Source organism: Etheostoma cragini, chromosome 11 (genome assembly GCF_013103735.1).
Source record: "Etheostoma cragini isolate CJK2018 chromosome 11, CSU_Ecrag_1.0, whole genome shotgun sequence".
NCBI classification, from domain to species: domain Eukaryota; kingdom Metazoa; phylum Chordata; class Actinopteri; order Perciformes; family Percidae; genus Etheostoma; species Etheostoma cragini.
The window spans coordinates 5,316,803-5,333,286 of NC_048417.1; the positions used below are offsets into that span (position 1 = coordinate 5,316,803).

The 16,484-nt window shown below is 41.0% G+C and overlaps 1 protein-coding gene across 4 annotated transcripts in view; it reads right to left on the minus strand.

Annotated features, from left to right (window-relative positions):
- Positions 1-16,484, minus strand: part of raph1a (Ras association (RalGDS/AF-6) and pleckstrin homology domains 1a) — a 58,350-nt gene that overhangs the window by 13,650 nt on the left and 28,216 nt on the right. Inside the window, exons 3-9 of one of the 4 annotated variants that reach the window (XM_034885365.1) lie at positions 13,678-13,809; positions 13,437-13,545; positions 11,995-12,134; positions 11,184-11,435; positions 10,937-11,089; positions 8,970-9,149; positions 4,173-4,247 (exon numbers count right to left, since the gene is read on the minus strand). In XM_034885365.1, the coding sequence (XP_034741256.1) occupies positions 4,173-4,247; positions 8,970-9,149; positions 10,937-11,089; positions 11,184-11,435; positions 11,995-12,134; positions 13,437-13,545; positions 13,678-13,809 (1,041 nt within the window). Of the gene's footprint in view, positions 1-4,172; positions 4,248-8,969; positions 9,150-10,936; positions 11,090-11,183; positions 11,436-11,994; positions 12,135-13,436; positions 13,546-13,668; positions 13,810-16,484 lie in introns of all 4 variants that reach the window. The other 3 variants (XM_034885364.1, XM_034885367.1, XM_034885366.1) reach the window with 3 other exon arrangements.

A 16,484-nucleotide genomic window follows, 5' to 3' on the forward strand; every position in this document is an offset into this window, starting at 1 on the left:
GTGTGTGCGTCCTTGAGAACTGTAAGTCGTATAACTTACCATATGTTGTCAGTTCATTTTATGGTCTATCGTTCTGGCAAAGTTAAAGTAAGCTGGTGTTTTTGTTGTTCTTCACCTATTTGCTAGGCTACAGATGGCTGTTGATTCCATTTAATGGCGATTGTTGAACGCCCTGTCTCACGCTTCTTATTTTAGGTGCATTATTTGCATGCTACATAGTTAAACTGCAGTAAGATAATGTAATTAATAGTGGGTTTATTGTTATTATTTATAACATATATGAATCCTATGCATGGTGTGTGGTAGCCTTTACAATGTTATTTATTTCTTTGCAGAACGACACACAGCCATAGCAGAGCTACCCACGCCTGTGGTTGTACTGTTGCTTGATTGTAATATCAAGAGAGAGAAGTTGCCTCCATCCGTGTTTTAACAGACACAGCTGGGGTGAAGTTGTAAACCAGAATCAGCTTTAAACACAGTCCTAATCTAGTCCTCACTAGCAACTCTGAAATAATTTCACTGGAGTTCCCGTTATTTTTTGACAGTCCCTGTCACAATAAATAAGATATATGTTGTAGGCCTATTGGCAGAGCCATTTAAAATGTAGGCAATGGCATGTAAAGAAAAAAAAAAAGAAAAAGCCTTTTTTTCCATGTACACTGTAGTTTCTCAGTGTGCTCTCTAGTAACATCTGTCTGGTCCAGGTAGCTTTGTCATTCACGAGGCTACTTTTACTTTTATACTTTAAGTAAATCTCCAAGCCTGTACTTTGTTACTTTTACTTGAGTAAAGAAGTTAAATCAGTACTTCTACTTTTACCAGAGTATATTTTAACAAGAATCGGTGCTTCAACTTGAGTAGGGAAAGTGAGTGCTTTTGCCGTTGGACAATATATTGATATTATATCGGCATCGATATATGAGACTAGATATCGTTTTAGATTTCGGATATGGTAATATCGTGATATGACGCAAGTTTAGTTTTTTTCTGGTTTTAAGGGCTTCATTGCAGTAATGTGTAGAGAATGTTAGAGCTCTTTTATTATTTACATTTACCCATTTAGTCATTTTATCCACATTGTTGGTGATTATTTAACAAAACTCTCATTGTGTTAATATTTTGTTAAACCACCAATTGTCAGCCCTACAATATTGCGTCAATATCAATGTATTTGGTCAATAATATCGAGATATTTGATTTTTTCCATATCGCCCTGCTCTACAGTACATACATTTACACACTTCACACACATCTGCGCTCTGGAAGCTGATTGCATGAATGTGATAATTACACGCTCAGCCTAATCACTGCTGCAGGAATTAGACTGGCCCTGTAGCTTGTAATCTACGTGGAATCTCAGGGCCCATCGTGGCCCATCCCGCTGCCATCTGGGACCACTATTTAAAATGGAAATCACGTTTCTTGCATTTAATCCAAGAATCAGTGAAGCCTGAATTACCCTAGGATGTAAACACTGTAAGACGATAAAATGGGTTATCTTGAATCCACAGCAGTAAAAGCTAGATTTTAAGCCAATGGCAGCTGCTCTGAAATAAATGGATCTTAAAAGTACAACATTAATCTGACTAAATGTACTTACTCCGGACCCATTAGGTCTGGACTGATGTCTGTTACTAAAATCTATTCAACACAATGGCACAACAGTTGGGAAAAAGTCCACAGAATACCCTTTGGTAATTCAGGGATGTATACTAGATTTTGTCAAACTATGAGCATTAAAAAAGTAGCCCACTGGAGTCTGCTTGACTCAATTAGACCCCTTGAGGATTAGGAAGATAATTATTTTTCTATCAAAAGTTGATGAAATGAGGACTTGGGGCAGATGTAAAGACAGACAAAGCCTCCAAAGAACTTAAAGCGAGACAGCGTGTTGCCGGCCAGCCAACGTGTTTGTGTGTGTGTGTGTGTGTGTGTGTGTGTGTGTGTGTGTGTGTGTGTGCACACAGATGATGATGCAGGGAATCACCTCTTCTCTGTACCAAAGAAGATTAATCAGGCAGATCCGGCACATTCCTCTAACATCCAATCAAACTACATAATCTGCTTTATCATCCAATCAAATCATGACATTGCCAAACCAATCAGAATAAAGCCTCCTTGCTTACTCTTTATCCAATGGCCATACTCACACACAGAAAAAAAACATTAAGAAGCCTACAGCAGAGTCTCTAACGGACATCAACGTCACATATTATAAAGAGCCATCTATCTTAGGACATTAATGTACAAAATGTAGTCCGGCATCAGGAATGCTAAACTGAAGTGACAAATTTTGGTTTATCCTCCTCTTAACACGGTAACATTAACATTGCATTGGGAATGGCTGATCTCCACTAGCATCCTCATCTGGGTGGAACAACAACACCAACAACAATTAGAGTATAGTAGCTAGTCCCATTATCTGCATTGATCGGTGTTAGCTAGCACCAGGCTCATATGCTACATTTAGCTCTATTACTGCAACTGGCTGAGCTCAAAACACTCATTACCAAGCAAAAAACCTGGGCTGCTTAAAGCGCCCACATTATGCTCATTTTCAGGTTCATAATTGTATTTTGAGGTTGTACCAGAATAAAAATAAGAACAAAAAACACCATATTTTTCTTGTAGCGTACATTGCTGCAGATCCTCTATTCACCCTGTGTGCTTAGGTCTCTGTTATAGCTACAGAGTGAGACATCTGACAAAGCTGTCCAAGTTCGTCTTTCGAGCGTAAAATATCATCAACTGGAGGAGCACTTATGATTCACTGCAGAAAACAATGTAGTTTCCCTACAATCTGCATAAAGTAGTTTCCAAACACAAAGCTTGTTCCAGTCCCACATAATTCTTGTAAGAATCCAGCAAACCTTCCAAAACTGTTCTTGAGTTTAAATGTTTGGATTTTGGCAGATAAAAGCAGACAGAGAAGCGCTGACTGTCCCACTTACCTGTTCTTAGTTTCGTAAAACATGAGTAATTCTTACATCCTCGTTAATATTACCATCCCAAACATTTCAATACAAGCAAACAGTGTTGTTGAAGCAGTCCTACAGTACGATCACACAGAATGCGTGTTTGCAGCCTTATGTGACTTATTAACACTTAATCCCTCTATCGTCCAATCAAAGGCAAGACAGCTGTGACAAACATCCTGTATGTACAATAGCCACAACAGATCAGTTTGTGATGTTATAAGCAAATCACACAAATGTTAAACCAGCATCACTTGATAAAATTCTCCGGGTCCAAGAAATGCTGACTGAACTTTTGCGTCTGCATCGACACTGACTCCTGTGTGATCGCATCCCTATAAGGCTCTTCAGTCCTGTCAGCCACTGGCACAACATCTACATCACACCGTGCATGTGAAGTAAAGTACAGTTTGCTTTCACTCATGTCCATTCTTATTCTTTTAAGGTCCCATGGCAAGAATATTTGACTTTTTTTAACATTAATATGCGTTCCCCCCAGCCTGCCTTTTGTCCCCCCGATGCTAGAAATGTTGATAGGTGTTAACCGAGCCCTGGGTATCCTGCTCTGCCTTTGAGAAAATGAAAGCTCAGATGGGCCAATCTGGAATCTTGGCCCTTATGAGATCATAAGGGGCAAGGTTACCTTCCCTTTCTTTGCTTTGCCCGTTTTGGCCTTTAGTTCTGCACCAAGGCTGAATTTGGGGAGAGAGACTTGTTAGGGGACCACTAAGATCTATGTAAAAGCATCCAAAAAGCACCATGTCATGGGACCTTTAAGAAAACCTTAATGCAAACCTTCATGCTAAAACATGCATTTCTGCCATCATGACAAACAAAATGATCATAGATTGGTTGATTTCATCAGGTCACAGTTACACTAGAGTTGCAGTTTACTGGCACAGAGAGTTACCACAAATGTAACAGTTTTGTGTGTATGTTGTACCACAGCCTCTGTAAAGCTTTCACATCACACAGCAACATACTGCTGCCAAACACACACCACTGCACTGTGTACTACCCTCACACACACAAACTGTTCTGGAGATGGCGAGAGAAGCATGCGGAAGGTAAAAGAGTTAACGTGCATTGTGACCATGGCCTGCTTCGTGCATATAGACACAGATAGAGCAGGGACAGGAGGATGTTGCCATGCAAGAGGAGAGGAGGAGCGTGCAGAAGTGAATGAGGCGTCACCTTGGTCAGCAGGTGGGAAGGTTTCCCTGCTATGTTTTTCAGAATCAGAAAGGTTTCCCTGTCCAGATAGGAGTGCTTTAAAGAGAGAGACAGAGAAAGGTCCTGGTGAATTAATCTGGTGTTTGATTTGGCTGCATGTGGCACTTTAGCAGAAAGCTGTGTGGTGAAGCAGAGATGGAAACCTGTGAAGGAGAGCTGTACACATAATAAACAGATCAGAGTAAAGATGTAGGTACACTGGGATGGCAAGTATTAAAACACACATTAAAAAACAACCATATAGACTAACTCAGATGTTTTTTTTTATACAAACTAGAAAACTAAGAACATGAGCTGAGGAGGAAATCCACCTGATGAACAGTCTTGTACATCATTAACACACCAGACCAGTTATTTTGTGATGCAGTGCGTTCCTCTCACGTCTTCATTTCACCTGGTCAGCTTGACAAAAAAGCCTGCAGACATGTGTAAGCCTTATTAGAGATGTTTGGAAAAGTGTTTTTTTGGAACAGGCATCTAGTAGCCAGGAGAACAACTGCATTAAACTATCTTGTCTTGATATATTGTAGACCACAAAGTGCACGTACACGCACATACACACACACACACACACACACACACACACACACACACACACACACACACACACACACACACACACACACACACACACACACACACACACACACACACACACACACACACACACACACACACACACACACACACACACACACACACACACACACACACACACACAACAGGTTTGTATTGATTATTTATTTGCTATATTACTCATACTCTATGAATTCCACAGACATGGGAGAAATCTTTGGCTCAGTAAGCTTCACATAATCCCACACGCATGCTCATGCTGTGAGTCAAAGGTTCCCTCTGAGCTGGTTCCTACTGGCACACAGGGGTCCAGCATACAGCCACACTGGGTTCTACCCGTGTCACTGGAGCAAGTGAGACCTTGAGAAACAAGGAGATGTTTGTGGTTCAAGGTAGTGCTGTGGCTGTTAGGGTGGCCAAGAGTCAGAAATATATTTCCTTCAATTTCATACGGGCTTGGTCCAAATCCAGTTTGCTTTTCTGATCTGATGTTTTAAATTTCCCTGTATTGTTGTTTTAATAACAACAATTACCACTTGAACATATTTAATAATATTTCAATTGAATCTAATCCATATTTTTTTCCCAACGAGAGATGTTGCCAACGAGAGATGTCGTATAACCATTAAGTGTTGTTTAAATGAAAAAATATAAATTCAAACACTCATGTTCTTGTCTTCAATAATCTCATGTGTGTGTTTCAATCACTAGAAACCATTTTATAGAAAGCATTAGCTCTCTTTTGATAACCCCAGATTACAAATAATATTTAGGTCAAAGGCGAACACAAGTGCACGCACGCACACACACACGCACACACACACACACACACACACACACGCACGCACGCACGCGCGATTATAGTCAGCTTTTCCCTTTGGCCAAGATCTGACTGACGACAAAGTGTGCGCACGTGTGTGTTGATCCGCTCTAGGACACATTAATAAGACGAGAAAGCTGCTATATGCAGTGTGACTTATGTTATGTTTAATATTCTGTGCAATCAAAATAGTCTTCTTCAGTATCTGCTGTATCTAATTTACCTGTTACCATGATTCGCACATAATTTGGTTTCAATTGCGGATTTTAGAGTACTACTGAAAAAGCTGACCCTATTATCATTTATGAATCATGAGTAAATACTTAGACTATATCATCAATGGGTGTATGTAATAGTAGGGCTGGATGTTATAGTTTACCTCTCAAATGATTCATCTTCCGTACACAATACTGTCAGTTTATCACAATATAATCAGTTTGATGCTCATCAGGCAGCAGAGGCCCTGTGCAGGCTCAAAGCCAAATCAGCTGAACTATCAGGCAAAAAATGAGTTGGACTTTAAACCGTGCTTGTTGAAGGTGTCTCATGTTGCTGCTTGCCTATCTGACCCCATCTCTTACCAATAACTGACAAAGATGGCGGCTGGCAGTAAACCCAGAGGCTTGTTCCCCAGAAGAGTCCAGAACGACTAATCTAACTAAACTAGAAGGTCTGTCTGTCTCTCTGTCTGTTTGACTGTCTGTCTGTCAGACAGTCCTTCTGACAGTCCGTCTGGTTGTCCCTCCGTCTGTCTGTCTGCCTGTCTGACATTCCGTTTGTCTGACAGTCCGTCTGTCAGACAGTTCGTCTATCTGTCTCTCTAATAGACAGTCCATCTGACAGTCCGTCTGTCTTTCTGTCTAACATTCTCTTTGTCTTTCCGTCTGATAGTCCGTCTGTCAGACAGTCGGCCTATCTGTCTGTCTGTTAGACAGTATGTCTGATAGTCTGTCTGTCTGTATGACAGTCCGTCTGGCTGTCATTCAGTCTGTCAGTCAGTCAGCCAGTCCGTCCGTCCATCCGTCTTTCTGTCCAGCAATACCGGTGGCCTCACAATTGTCCCATTCGCAACGGACACGTTTTGACTGGACACTGCACTAGAAGTTTAAATATGAACTGTACCTTGTGCCTGAACCTTCCTAATGCCCAACAATGAGCATGTCTTCGACCTTTTGTATATTCTTTTCTCATTCCTTGGAATTATGTTTAAAGGCAAAGTATATTGTGTACTAATGTGGCCTAAAAACATTAGACCTCCCTAGTGCCGTTTCAAGCTAGGGTTTGTGACAGAGTTACTCTGACAATCAGTCCTTAATTTAACCTTTCCTTCTCCAAACAATTCAATGGGGATGTTATTTTACTGAGGAAAAAAGAATGTCACACAGTAGGTAATTCTTTCGTGAACATGTTGCTAATTCAAAATACAGTATGTCCATGGGAACATTATCTAGTGTCTTTTAGGTACATGTTCTTCAGGCCAGCACCTCCAGTCCAGTATTCATCGTCTAGTTGTGAGAGCTTTTGTAAACCTTTTCGGATGATATTTTCTCTGCCCTTAATAAACACACAGAGTGAGTGTCTATTGGACAGAAAGACTGTGATTCAAATTTCAGTAGTCCCAGTTTCTAATGAGCTGGACTCATGGGAGCAACGCTCTAGGTAAAGAAGAGCACATACTCTCCTCTAATCACTCTCTTTGTTTTTTCCCCCTTCTCTTTCTCTGTATCAGTACTCTTTCTTGTCTCTGTTTCACTCTTTGCCTCCCTCTCTCTCTCTCTCTCTCTCTCTGTGGGTTTCCAGCATTGACTTTCCCTCATTTGTTTATCATCTTTGGCCATTTGCTGACTCACTCTGGCCTTTCATCTCATTATTCTAATTTTATTCTTTCCTTCACGCCCGGCCTCTGTGCTCTCTGGAGTATCTGTGTATGCACTGGAGGAATTTGGAGCAGTGACCTAGTTTCCTTGTCACCAAACAGGATTTGTGTTCCCAGTGCAGCTCATTTGGTTTCTTGCTTGGGTTGAACTTTGGCATTTACAAGGCTTTGGGCTAAATGCCTTCAGCAGCCACCAGGGTCAGAAACAAAAGAGGGATTGATTTATAAATAAGGTAGTCTATATCAACGACGGTCCACTGCCGTTATTGCTCTGTTGCTGCCGTAAATTCCGCCATTGTCCGTTACCTTCAGCTTTCTTGGTGTTGGAATTCTAAACTCCGCTGGATTTTCTGATGGTTAACTGCTCCTCAGGTCTCTGCAGGGTAAATCCAGACAGCTAGCTAGACTATCTGTCCAATCTGAGCTTTCTGTTGAAATTGCACTAAACCAGAGGATTTTTATCTCCCATCCCAGTATGTTTCCCATCCCGGTAAGCCAGACTCTCCTTTGGAGCAATGTGGAGGAAGGTCTGGCAAAGCGAGACTAAATTTAATTTAATTTAACTAACATTAAATTATTCCATTTCAATTAAACTGTATTTATAGGATCAAATCATAACAAGAGTTATCTCACGACACTTTACAAATAAAGATCGTCTAGACCACCATCCTACCTTACAATGCTCCAATGCTATGTTATCTAACAAGTCCAGTTTTAACCAATTGTGTTAAAGGTGCTCGAAGCGATGTTGCTCCCTCCTCCTCATCCCGTCCCCTCGCCCTCCCTTCGGTGTGTACGCACACTAACCCCCCCAACCTCCACCCCAAATCCATCTTGTCGGTTATTGGCTGGCGGGCACAGTTTGTTTTTGTTGGCGTTGTAGATCCTCTTAACTTTTTTTATAGCCAAATGTTTTATTGGTATTATTGTTATCTTCATGTCTTCTTTCTCTCTATTCTGTATTTTGCTGAAAACTGCTGCTGGAAATTTCAATTTCCTTGCATCCCAAAAGGATTAATAAAGAGAAGTCTAAGTCTAGTTCAAACACAAGCTTTTTTCTTGTGGCCAAGATCTGACTAACGACATCACAGTGTGTGTGCATGTGTGTGTTGATCCGCTCTAGGACACAATAAGAAGAGAAAGCGGCTAAATTTGCACATCCAACAATTCTTCTGTACAGGTGCGTGTGAAAATATCACAAACTTGAAAAAAAAAAAAAAAAAATAAGTCCTGCATTCTGCTCATGCTTTAGAATCACCATTTGGTAAAGAAAACTAACGTCTTGGTCCCTCTGGACCTTCATCAAAAGTATTTCTGCCAAGATGTTTTCTTCCAACATGGTGCCCATCTTAAACACATCTAAACAGAACTGTAATGTATTCATCATTAGTATCTGAACAAAAGGAAAGTGAGGATAAGCCAAACATACCCATCATTCTTTCATTCACTCATTCATTCATTCTGTCTATAAAAAGTGAGCATGTACCTCTGTGTGGGGATGACTCTGACCGGCTCCTTCAGCTGAGGGTATAACTGAAGGCTGCTGGCCGTCTGACTCATTGGAGCGAAGAACGCTGTCCAACGAGTCCATGGACGAGGCAGAGTTCACAGAAACCCCGGATGCCGAGGTGACGGAGGAGCGCGAAGAGTGAACGATTGAACGCGCCTGAAGAGAAAAACAGAGAAGAAAAGCCTCAGTTCAGACAACAAGAGACGTTTTGTCAAATCAGATACCAAAACAGTCAAATGGAGACAGGAAGGCAATTGAAAAGCTCAAACTATCAGCTTTATAAATCACGTGTGTAGCAGAGTTGTAGTCAAGACCACCTAAACCGAGACCAAGTCATCCGCAAGACCAGAGAGTATTGAGACCAAGTCAAGACCAAGACTTTGAGTGGTTAAGACCATGTCAAAACCAAGACCTTTAGGGGTTGAGACTGAGTCAAGGCCAATACCAAGGCAGGGCAATACCAAGGCAAGACCAAAATCAGACCAGTGCCATAGCCAGACCTTCTCCTGTCTCCTGCAATCCCTTTCTTGGGAGTGTGTGTTAAGGGGGCGGGGAGAGGAGGTCAAGAGTAACAAATTTCAAATTAGAAATAAATCAAGTTCGGGTTGTATTTGAAGCAGAAATTGTTACATCCAATGACAGTAATGATGACATACTGTACAATTAGACAATGAGCAGGATATTTAGAAGCATTCCTGCAGTTGTCGTGACCAGTCTTGAACTAACATCCAGAATCCTGTCTATCTGAGACCAAGACAAGATCAAGTTAAAATTGCAGTTGATTCCAAGAGACAAGACCTTTAAAAAGTAATGTTGAGAACAATCTTAAAGGAGAATTTCTGTCAATTCCACCAACACCGAACAGAGATACAACCATATTTTCAAAAATAACCTTATTTTTAAGAATGTGAATTAGAATTGAGGTAAGTTTGGAAACACTACCTTTTTTAATCATTAAGATGAGAGCCTACATATTTTTGTTTCATCTATTTTCTGTGTTGTAGTTTGTAGACGGTCCCTAAGCTCTCTAACTGCCGTCTCAACACCAGAACTAAACAGAGCTGAATTGGCACAACTTTCATGCATTTCTTTCACATCTACAGCAGTCAGATTCACTGTGTTCACTCGGAAGGAATCACTTCACATCGGTAGGCACCTTTAATGACATTATGAACATGTTATGAGGCTAAAAACACGTTTAAAACTTGCCCTGTTTAAGCCTGTTGGGTGCTAACCTCAACAGGAGGATAACACGGTGTAGGCAGCACCGATTGGTTTTGTTTTTCTCTCTACTGACAGCACTCTGAATATACAAACAAAAGAGCTACGTGTTGTAATCGACAGGAATTCTCCTTTAAGACCAAGACCGATCTCGAGTGCTACAACACTGGGCTGTAGTATACTGCACATTATTTTCAAACTCTGAGTCAAAACTTGTGATGTTGTGAAGACATTTTGACTAGGGCAGTCAAATTGATAAAAAAAAAGTGATATAATTAATTACATACTCTGTGATTAATTACTCTAAATTTATCGTATACATAATGTAGACTCAATTGAATCAATGAATGCTCAGCAGGATTGACATTAAAGTTCAAAAACTGTTTTATTATTATTTTCACTGTTGAAGCAATTCATTTTGTGGGTGATTAATTGTAAAAATCAACAATATGACCTAATATGCCGAGGAGATAAGTTCAAAAGTGCTTCAGGAAGGAGATTTTCCAATCAACTATCCAGGCAGCGCGTTCTCGTCTCCCTCCTACACTTTACGTTTTACAGTCAAGGGGTGGCAAGAACGGCTCCGGGTCAAAGGTCAATAGGGGATGCATTCATCTGCATTATTTGGACCGCCCAAATTTTGACACACTGTTATTGATGAACTGTGAAAAGGAATCAACACCAAATGAAAAGGCCAAAGGCAACTTTGAAGCTAAGTTTACCTCATGTTCGCTGACTGTGCCGACGGATCCTGTGCGCCGATGTTGGCGCTGAGACGATCCGGGTCGGCGCATCGTGGCTGATGTATAGGAGGAGGCGGAGCTAAGGGAGTGGGAGGAGGTCTGACGAGCAGCTTCGTCCATACTGAGAGACGCCTGACGGGCAAGCAGAGGCGAGAAAGGAAAGGTCGGGATCATACATCATACAAAAATATATATGATATAATATAACATCCTATATTGCACACACCTTCTCAAGCTGCGCAGTGATGTCGTCAAGACTGAAGTTAGAGGCCAGTGCTGGCCTCCCATGATGCCCGGTGGGAACTCTGATAGTGCCAGCAGGTGAAGCTCTGGTGCTGCTGCTGCTACTGCTCGCCCCGCTGCTGCCCCCTCCGCCGCTAACACTGTTACTACTACCGCCGCCGCCGCCGCTTCCACCGCTGCTACTCCCTGCTGGCTGCTGCCGGCTACTGCGCCCTGCTGGAGGTTTCTGACGGACCTGGAGACGGGAAGAGGAGGGCGTATCGACTCGGTGAGAGTTAGCGAGTCACACTATGAGAACCCGAGAAGACCCAAGATTAAGCCTTCTAATGTGGACTGTCGGATATCGTCGCTGTCGGGCAAAAAAAAAACCTGTGTCCTAAACCATTGCTTCTCTGGAAAATAAATACAAAGGCTTATTGGACATTTTTTGAGGTATTTACCTTCGACATAGTCAGCTGTAATCGGCTCGTCACGGTTGAAAAATATTTGCAAAACCAGACAGACAGATGTCAATCAGCATTGATTTATGAAAAAATAAAATAAAATGTGAAATTATGGAGATAGGGATATGTTAGATATGGGATAGAGATAGGTTTCTGCATGACAGCGACAATATGGAATTTTGTGGGTGATTAATTCTGCTTTCATTTTACTTGTTGTAACGTTGATTTGTATAGGGACAAGTGTGTAGCATGAGCCTCACACTACAGCAAAATAGACAAAACACAAACTCAACAATAGATGGGGTTATTTAAAAGCAAAACTCAAAACATGTACAGTACGTATGTGTGTACCTTGGTGTCGGTCAACCCCAGGCGAGCCATGCTGCCGGTGCTGTTGGGTTTTGTGTTGATGGTGCTGAGTTCCTGTTCGATCGAGCAGAGATCCGCCATGAGAGCATCGAGGTCCACGTTCTCCCCCTGATTCAACGCCTCTGCAGACGCAGAAACATCAGCACGTGAGACGTGGCGAAGAGAGAGACACATTTCCAGGATAAAGCCCGACATTACGTCCGTGTGTTTCCGTCCTTAAAATCCCTTCGCTTTTGGGATACAACAACAAACTTCTAGCTATGCCCTGAAACTGGCAAGTTTTGAGGAAAATATGGACTGGCTTGTTTTTTCAGAGATAGATTGTAAAAATTTTTACATATTGTAAATATGTTTACAACATTTACTCTCTAAATGGGACGTTTTGGCAGTGTTGGGCAAGTTACTTCCCAAGTGTAATACATCATAGATTACAAGTTACTGTCAGTTGAGAGTAATTAGTTAGATTACATTATTACCGTCTCTGAATTGTGATGGGTTACATTACTTTGGAGTTACTTTCACCAAAATAACAGCGGACGATTGACTTGGCGGCTAGCGTGTGAATTTCACCACCGGATCAGTCTCCTCTTTCTCCACTTTACTATACATCATAGATTACTCATCATATTTTGTAAAATTTAAATGAATATACAAAGTAACTAAAGCTATAAAAATAGATATGTAAAACGTACAACAGCCAAGTAGGGGGAAACTAAAATACTCAATTAAAGTACCTTTGAGTTGTATGTATGTATGTAGGTATGGCATTGTTGTAAAATGTTGTTTTAAAGCACCTGAATAAGAAATCCAGATTTAATACTCAAGGTAGTATTAAGGAAATGGTCAATGCCTGGGATTTCGCCCTTTCTAATTGGGATCTGGCTACAGGCACTGCCAGATGACACTCACTTCAGGTGCCATGGTAGTTTTGTTGAGCAAGAAAAAGTGAGCGTCATGCGGCGACGACACTTACGTTTAAACACCAAAGCGACTATGTTTAGTTTAGGTAAAAGATCGGATTTGGATTCAAACACTCCAGATGAAGGAACGAGATAGTGAACTCCGCTCTCCGGCTTGATAGCGCTGTGCTTTATGTTGACAACATGTTGTGCTATTTCATTTTAAGATTATTTTCCACTGGATGTTGAAGTGCATAAGTGTTTTGGCATGGCTGGCCAAGTGGAACTATATGTATGGTATTGGAAGGGGGATTTCATTCTTGCATGTTTTGCTTTGTTGCTCATGATCAAAAAACACAAATTACACCCTGCGCACGGCCTAGAATATATGATTTAGCCAGACCTTCCTCCCCAGTGCTGTGGAGGAAGGTCTGGCCAGGGGAGACTAGATGACTCCTCGGAGGCGGAGAGGAAACATGCGTTCAAAAATTAAATCAAACTGCAATGGAATGAAATTGTCGGAACCATTGATGTTGTAGATGGAGAATCTGTACGAGAAGTTGGCCATGTTGGTCTCTTGTCTGAGGGGAGCTTTCTGCTGAGGCGGTTGCTCCGGGCGACCATCATCCAGACTCTGAATAGACACAATATTATAACTTTTGTATTACAATAGATGAAAATCCGTGACAATTACATGCACAGTCGACAGTGCAGCATGGGATACAGTTCATGCAGATCAGCTGTGGCGCTCCCTTACTTTGTGTACCTGCGTGAGTTTGTCCAGCTCTCCCAACCAGGCTCCAAACATCTTATCCAGGTCCTGGTCGTCCTTATCGCTGTCCTCCTCTTCCTCCTCCTCATCCCGGACCTCCACCTCCTCGTCTGACAACTGATCCATCTACGGAGAGGAGAGAAGAAGGAAGAGAGGAAAACAGAAGAGGGGAAGAGAAAGAAAGAGACACTGGTTAATTCTTCAATTCAACTACATTTTATTTAGAGTCATATCATAACAGAAGTTACGATGAGATAAGAAACAACGTCATTGTCTGTTCACACAGAACATTGTCTTGCACGTTCTGCTCCAACAAACAACAGATAACATTAAAAAACAAACATATGTTCACCCATAAAGTGTCTCTTTCACACACACACACACACACACACACACACACACACACACACACACACACACACACACACACACACACACACACACACACACACACACACACACACACACACACACACACACACACACACACACACAGTTTCTAACAACAATGTGTTCAATTTGTTGGGACAAAGCAGAAGCTTATTATTCCCACTCCTCATTCAACTATAATTAGTATATATTGTTTATTTTGTATATGTACTGTATGTATCATATATTTTATAGAATACATTCACAGCAAGATAACAAATATACTGTCTATAAGGTATATTTCATTTTAAACACCTACCAAACATTTGTATTATTTTCCACCAAACAACCCATTCTCACTAATCACCCAATCCCGTAAAATCAGTGTAATAACTAGGGATGAACAGATCTGACTTTTTCATTCCCGATACCAATTCTTAGGCTTTGTTTATCTGTTAATACCCAATACCGATACGGTTATTGAATTAATAATTTAACTGTATACCTTCCACCTCATACCTTCCTTCCACATGGAAGAGACTAACTGCACCAAAAACTACAGTTACTTTCCTAACTTAGACAAAATAACATAGATGTAATGTGTTGAATAACATGGTGCTTTTGGATGTCCTTGATTATATTGGTAGCATTGTACTTTGCAGTACTACCACCACCCCTTGAGACATTTACTTTGCAGATATTGCAAACAGTTGACAAACTGGTTGGCATGGCAAGCGTGATATATCTCCACCCACAGACAGCTTTTTGGCTCGCTCCATGTTGCTTAATGGTTAACTCAACTCTTCCAACATGTGACACATGTGCTGCTGAAGAATGACAAAGGATGTTCTGCGACAAAAAAAAAAAAAAAACTGGATCGGCCCTGGATCAATCTTTGTGGTCAATGACCGTGCCGACATTTGATCTTAATATTGGATTGGTGCACCCCAAGTAATAACCCACCCTAACAATCATCTCTCTTTATCCTCATATCCTAGTGTTTTTATACAACTTTTTCAACTTTATATTGTTTGTACAATGTTTTAGCACTCAACAGAGAGAGCAGGTCTAGACACCACTCTATAATTTACAAAGACCCGACATTTCCCCCGAGAGCAAGCATTTGGCGCGAGAGTGGTGAAGAAAAACTTCTTCAGACCCGGCTTATGGCGGGCGGCCATATGCCACTGCTGGTTGGGACACAGAGACACAGATGTACAGATATAGGATTCATAATAATTATAGCCGTTAATATGATAAACAATGGCCATAGTAACAAAAAAAACAACTGAACTATGACTACTTTTTTAATGCTTCTAATGTTTCAAGACAGAGTGTGACTTTACTGCTCCATCTAGTGGCCAATAGTCTGCACTACACTCCAACCAGTCATCTTCAACTCCTGGGTCACCATCATCAGGGCAGTAAAACGAGAAATCTACATAAGATGCCTACATAAGCTTTCTTTGGAAACTGAAGTCAAGAAGATAGTCATCTGACCCTCTTGTTTTTAATGTAATAAAAATTCAAAGATGACAATAAAAGCTTGTTTGAGACAGATCACAGCTGGGGAAAGTCATTTCAATATAATGAATGGACAGAATCAGGATATGACAGCTGGGATTCAGCTGTTAAAGAGACAAAGTCCAGCTGTTTTCAGTGAATCCAATGAGATGCAGATTGAATTGCTTTCCCTGAAAATGACTTGACCCATTAAAGCACGCAAAACTTCTAAATTTGACTTGAAGTACTTTTTAATAGCTCTTCAAAAGAGAAAGGGGAAGAAATAAGAGCTAAGCAGAGACATTGGTCCATTCTTCAACGCAACATATTGTTCCAGTAAAATAAATATTAAAAAACCTCCCCAGATTCCACAAAAAGGTCTCGACATTCATGATCCACAGTTCCAAGTTCCAAGTAGTTTTGGTGGCCCTCTGATCTGAGCACCATTGGCAGGTGTCCTTTTTCACAATGAATGCCTACATCAAAAGACCACTTTACTGAGTGCATGCAAGCCTCAAGGACGTAAACCAGCATACCAGCAGACTATCAGGCTCATCATTCTGCATATTTCTGGAATTTTGTGGCCATTTTGGTTTTGTACTGAGCAAAAAAAAAAAAAGGATGTTGAACACATAAAGACATGAATGGAAATTCCTGATGTCACACAGGGTCAAGAAATCTATTTGACTTATTGACTCTATATGCATAAAGACAGAGTGGTCTGTTCTATAGTCTAAAAATAATAATCATAATAATATTTTTTTTAAACAAAAGAATACAAGAAGCATGACAAGGAAATACAGGGCAAAGGTTAGGGGAGACTAAGACAGGCTGTGTGTGTGAATAAAGTGATTATGTAGTTAGTCAACACACTTCAACAGTGCAGCTGTGATTAATGATGGCAACAATGAACCTTCACTGGGTACACA